The sequence below is a fragment of the Motacilla alba genome, chromosome 1A (assembly GCF_015832195.1).
Source record: "Motacilla alba alba isolate MOTALB_02 chromosome 1A, Motacilla_alba_V1.0_pri, whole genome shotgun sequence".
Lineage (NCBI taxonomy): Eukaryota > Metazoa > Chordata > Aves > Passeriformes > Motacillidae > Motacilla > Motacilla alba.
This window is the reverse complement of record NC_052031.1, coordinates 34,788,510-34,794,509: the sequence shown is the minus strand read 5'-3', so window position 1 is coordinate 34,794,509 and position 6,000 is coordinate 34,788,510. Positions and strand designations below refer to the sequence as shown.

The 6,000-nt window shown below is 36.7% G+C and overlaps 1 protein-coding gene across 2 annotated transcripts in view; it reads right to left on the bottom strand.

Moving 5' to 3' along the window:
- Nucleotides 1–862: 862 nt before the first annotated feature.
- Nucleotides 863–6,000, bottom strand: part of CNOT2 (CCR4-NOT transcription complex subunit 2) — an 85,795-nt gene continuing 80,657 nt past the window's right edge. For both annotated transcript variants that reach the window (XM_038153142.1, XM_038153143.1), the window contains exon 15: nt 863–2,003. In XM_038153142.1, the coding sequence (XP_038009070.1) occupies nt 1,917–2,003 (87 nt within the window). In that variant the 3' untranslated portion in view covers nt 863–1,916. The remainder of the gene's footprint in view (nt 2,004–6,000) is intronic.

The window sequence follows — 6,000 nt, the reverse complement described above, 5'->3', positions numbered from 1 at the left end:
TGGATTATAGCCATTCTCTTCTTTCAAGCTGGGAAAACTTTGCTTTAATAATAGAAAAAAATATACTCAACAGGCTTATATTTTTATGTTTACCATCTTAAAATAGATATTTTAAAAAGTTCAGAATTTAAGATTTGCCATACACCTGATACAGAACCACAGCAAGGTCACTAATGGTCCACTTTCCAAGCATAATTCAATACATGCAAACAAGCTGCTTTTGCACTACATAGAAAAATGGGTCAAAATGGAAAAAAAAATCCCAGGATTCACTAACATGTCTTGCTTTGGTAATTTCAGGTATTTTTCAATGATCTGCATCACCAGACGCAGCTGAATGAGAAGTGGCAATCATATCTAGAAAAAGAAAACCATCCCAACAGTTCAGGTTTTTCTTTCTCCGCTCAGAACAGTAACAGTTTTCAGAACCAGTCTATATTCGTGTTTATTTGCATCTGGAAGTTCAAGTAATAGCAATCACCAAATGAAATGTATTTCTGTTTTAAGTGGGAAAACACCAACATGGAACGAAGCTGTGATCAGTTCTAACCCAAGCTTCCCCCAAGTGATGAATTCTTGAAGCATCTTCCTATCATTTGACATGGTACCCACCCACCTTTCTAAAAATTATTTGCTACTATAAAGAGGGGATCTGAAACCAAGGTTAACCGAAGTTTTTAGCCGTGGAAACTTTACTGTGGGAAAGAATATGAAATTCTCATAAATTTACTTGTCAGCAGCAAAAAGACTCTTCAAGTGTCTTAACCACTGTACAGCTCAATAGTTTTAATACTTCAATTTTTTTCCATTTTTCATTGTTGAAGAAATAATTTCACAATGTCAAATCAAAGTCAACACTGCAGTGAGGAGAGCTTTTCTACTTTATTACAAAGAGAAGAAGCCTTTATGTGGTCAGAAAATACAAGATTGATCTTTTTTTTTTCTCTTCCTATGAAACGCTGCTGTTCAAACAGCCAGAGTGAATTGTCTCAGTTCACTTCTTTAAGTCCCATCACATTCACTTGGGTATGGATGTCCTTGGCTGCTGAAAATCTGGCCCTTTAGTGCACAGGGCGACAAAGTAGTCCCCTGACCAGCAGTTCCAGAATGTCCCGTTTTCATATATTGCATCCATGCACACCTCCTAAAAATGAGGTACAGCAGGGCAAACATTTTCCAAAATAGATGTCATATATATAATATATACACATTCGTACATACATACCTTTATTCATGTGATGTCCAAAAATTTAAAAAAAATGTACACATTTATTACAAAATCGTAACAAAGACTGGACAGTGTTTTGCTCATTCTGGAAAGATGAAGCTCAGTAATACACAACCCTGGAAACTAACCAGAGACTGTGGCAATATCTTTCTTCTAAACAGTCAGATATTCTTGCATTAAGCTTGGCGAAAACTGCCTTTCAAAGACAGAAGGGGAAGTAAAATGAAGGAAGCAAACCTTGCTCATCTTTCCAAATGAAATACGAGAAGGATCTTCACATAAAAATGCACAAACATTTTTTATTACCAATAGTGCTACAATGAACAATGCAAATTTTGTTGTCTAATTTTTTGTCTTTTTTCTTTTTTTTTGTTTTTACATTTTGGAAAACTAAGTGGTAAACTTTTGTCAGTGTACTCGCTTGTCTTTACAGACCCAAGCTTGTCTGCTGGCAAAAAAGAAAACAAAAACAAAAATTCAGACCCTGCTCAAACTAAAGAAAAACAATTACAAATTTAGTTGTTGGGCAGCACATAATTAGTAAGGCAGGACCTCAAATGGTGACCCTTCGCATGAGCCAATTGCCAGATCCTCAAGGAATTAAAACCAGGATGCCTGAGCCACATCAGTTCTGCAGTTATGTTGAGTATTGTGCTGAGACAGCCATACCCCAAGAAAAGGGAAGTCTTTAGAAGGCTTGCTGAGCAGGGTTGTAGTTGAAGGTTGATGGCAGATGAGGCCTTTCTTCTAATTTGTCATATTCCAGGTGGAACTCCTACAATTAAAAAAAGGAAAAAAAGACAAACACAAATAAAACAATGTATCATTTACCTGTCAACACCTGGTGTACCAACCATACTTCAAACGCACAAATACAGAGGAGATCAAGTACTAACTTATCCTAAGGCAAAACCACATGACTTTGGTATCTTGAATCCCATATTTCAAGGAGAAAAAAGTATAAATAACAATCCTTTACACCCACAACATGCAGACTCTCCTATTCTTTTGAATGCTACGTGACTCTCAGAACCCATGTTATAATTTCAAACAATTTTATATATGCACATACACAAACCACAAATACACAGCATGAGCTGAATTATAAACAAAAGCTGTCTTTCAACAGAGGCTTACTCTGGATGAACTAAAGTTTGGGAATATTTTTGTGTCACACTACCAGACCAAATAGCTTCACGATGCACCAGGGGAGGTTCAGGATGGACACAAGGGAGATGTTCCAGAAACAACTGGACTTAGTGCTAAGGTCTGTTTGACATGGTGGTGATCAGTCAAAGGCTGGATTTGATCTTAGAGGTCTCCTCTAACCTAAATGATTCTGTGAAAATGTCCAGGTACAAAGTACTGAGACCCACTTAAGCCAAAATTTATTGAAATATTCCTCCACGTTTCATACTCATATTTAAGCCCCAGACCCACCAAACCTGAAATATTATATTCTTCAGACCCTTTCAGCAGTTTAAACTGCATCTCATCCCATTTAATCTTAATTTAAGAAACAGGGTAAGCAGAAGTTTCAGAGCTGTTTTTTAGGGGTACTTCTTGGTAATTCAACAACAACAACTTTGGACATGCACAGTAAACTATTTTACTCAACTTGGTGGAGAACCTCAGCAGAACAACATCTGTATCTACAAAGCAAACTAAGCCCACTATTTTCACACGTGAGATGAGAGAGATGAAAACACATGAACAATGAAAAAAGATTATTTTAGAACACTCTCTAAAGTGATTAAATAGTATAATACTTCAGTACATGTAAATCTGTACTAAAATAATGCAACAATAGAAATAAATTCTAGGAAATCCAACTCTTATACCACTCTTCTTCCAAGGCAAAACAAGGTCCATTTAGCATAGAAAGAACATTCAGGCTGGTAAGGAAACAAAGTAGTGGAAAATGCAAAGCATCGTGCACTCCCCTGAGAATACTGTCCCTAAAACCGGAGAACCCTAGCAAGACCTATGTGAAGTTACAGCCATATGTACTGAAATGCTGCACATCTGCTTCATTCCTAGTTCCCAGCTCTCTACTCCAACCAAAGATTTTTTTTGTTGTTGTTGGGTTTTTTTGGTTGGTTGGTTTTTGGGGGTTCTTTATTTATTTATTTAGGTGGTGTGTTCGTTTGTTTGGGCTTTTTTTGGTCATATATATGCAAATGAATTGCTTCTGGCATTCCTAATGAAAACTGCATGCCAGTTGGTGTGTGTTCTCCTTTTGGGCAGATACACACATGCTGAGACTGAAGAGATGCTGCACCTCCCCCCCTTGGGTAAGAAGCAAGATCAAGGGGTACAAGTCCAGACCTGTACTTTGGTGTCAAAGGCTGGATTAGGTTGGGTGGATCTCAGGGGGCCTAAAGGAAGGGTGGAGAGGGACTTTTTGCAAGGGCAGAGGACAAGGGGAAGTGGCTTTAAGCTGAAGAAGGGCAGCATTTAAGACCGGGTATTAGAAATAAATTCTTCACTATGAGGGTGGCAAGGCACTGGAACGGGCTATCCAGAGAAGCTGTGGCTACCCCATCCCTGGAAGTGTTTAAGACCAGGTGGGATGGGGCTTTGAGCAACTTGGTCTAGTGGAAGGTGTTCTTGTCCATGGTACAGGGGTTTAACTAGATGCTCTTTAATGTTTCTTCCAAGCCAAACCATTGTATGATTCCATGATCTCCAGTAATTCTGCAGTAATTTTATAATAGAAAAGATACCACTCAAGCTTTCTCTGCCTTTCATGACTGTCAAAGTTTCTTTCTTGCACATAACCATGGGAAGGGCCAGCAGATACTATCCATCTATGGTCAGCTTCAATCAGTCAACTGAGCTTCCACAAGCTCTGAAATGCCTTCAAAATTACCCCTGGCAAATTGCTAATTAAACCAGTAAGATACAGTAAGTATCAGAAACCAGACAGTATCAGTACCCTTAAAAAGGGTTTTCCAAACTTAAGGTTGTTGTGAGCCTCTACTGGCAGTGGGAGCTGCTAACAAGGTGTCTCAAATAAATGCTAAGGGGGCTGAGCAATCCTTTGCGTCCCACAAACTGCAAGTCCCTCCTTCAGAAGGAGTATGTTTCCCTATCAGATTTTCTCTAGAAGTATTTGAGTTCATATTTCAAACTGTCATTGACTGTTAAAATGAACAGGCTTAAAACAGCCTTCTTGATTTGCATCCTAGTGCCAGTAAAGCTCAAATTCAATATTCAGTAGCATACAGGAACACCTAAGTTCTGTCTGACAATATCTAAAAAAGAATTCATTGACCAGTATTTCTGGAAACTAAAACCCAATTATTTATTACATAGGGGAAAATACTTAGATTACAGGTATTCTTTATGTTTTTGCTTCTGCCACTGTGGTTTAGGATGTCAACAGCAGCAGTGGTATAATTTAACATAAACAGATATAAATAAAATGTTAAAAATCCCACTTATCCACTGATAAATGTGTTAAATTGCTTTCTTTTCCACATGGAGATAAGAATTAAAACTTAAATACCATTTATTAACCAGGAATAATGAATAATGAATGCGTGTGAAAACTTACAGCATATGTGACACTAAATAAATTGTTCTATGCAAAGAAAATAATCACCTCTCATGTCATCCTGAAAACTTGCTTTGATGGCAAAGTTACATCAGTCTGTACATGTACAAACAGTAACAGGCAAGGATACTTAAGGCAGGAAAGGATTGCTTAGGATGATCCATAGCAATTATAGAGTAAAACTAAACAAAAAAGTTACCAGAATAGGTCTGAGGACAAAATATTCTGGATTGTGTAAGTCCATGAGAGCAGAGAGGAGAAATCCCACAGCTAGCTTAAAAATTCCAAATGGAACTTAAAAGTAGCATTTATACTGACTTAAAGATGAATGTAAAGACCCACTTTGGGGGCGGAGCTGAAATACTATGCCACATCTTTACTGGAATAATAAATTTAAACTTTCTAGTAATTATGAAACTATTTCAACTAATACTGATCTTGACAGGATAGGGAATAATTTCATCTTGACAGCAACCCTGACAAGCAAATAAACACTTTTATAAATTTAATTTTCTCTCCCACAAAGAATTCCATGTTTTAGAACTATAGCATCAATGTAAAAAGGTTTTATAATCTTGTACTTAAATTAATTCTCCTTACTGAAAAGTAAGAAGAAAATTCAAGCAGCTTACTTCAGACAACTTAAGTCAGGATTTCAGTAAATGTGCTAGAAAACACTTATGGTGTCAGAGCTACTTCCCCTCCTTCCTCATGTCTCCTCAACAGCAGCAAACTATAGCTAAAACCTCAGCAAAAAAAATCAGTGTCTTTAACCTCAGCATACTTTCCACATGCCCTAGGATGAAGAACCATATAACAAACATCTGTAATTAGAATTTTTCTGCATTTTACTTTGCATTTAAGGTGAGTTTGAAGTTCATCATTCATATTTTTTTTCACTTTTTCCTACCATGTGTTAAATCAGAATTAATTTGATTTTATTTCCTAATAGCTTAGGAATTCTTACTACTCCGCTACTTTGCTGAACTTCCTTCTTCAGTCTATTATCTAGTAAGAATATAAAAGTAGAGCCTACAGTTTAATAAAAAAGACAAATACATTATTTGATTTTTCTTGAAAGAAGTTATTCAGCCTTCTTTATTTTTGTTAAAACTGATCCAGAACACTAAATCACAACTGGTTTATGTTTTTAAAAACCTAAGTTTTAAGATTTAGTTGTGCTATCTAAAGTAAACTGCTGTATTTCAGTGCA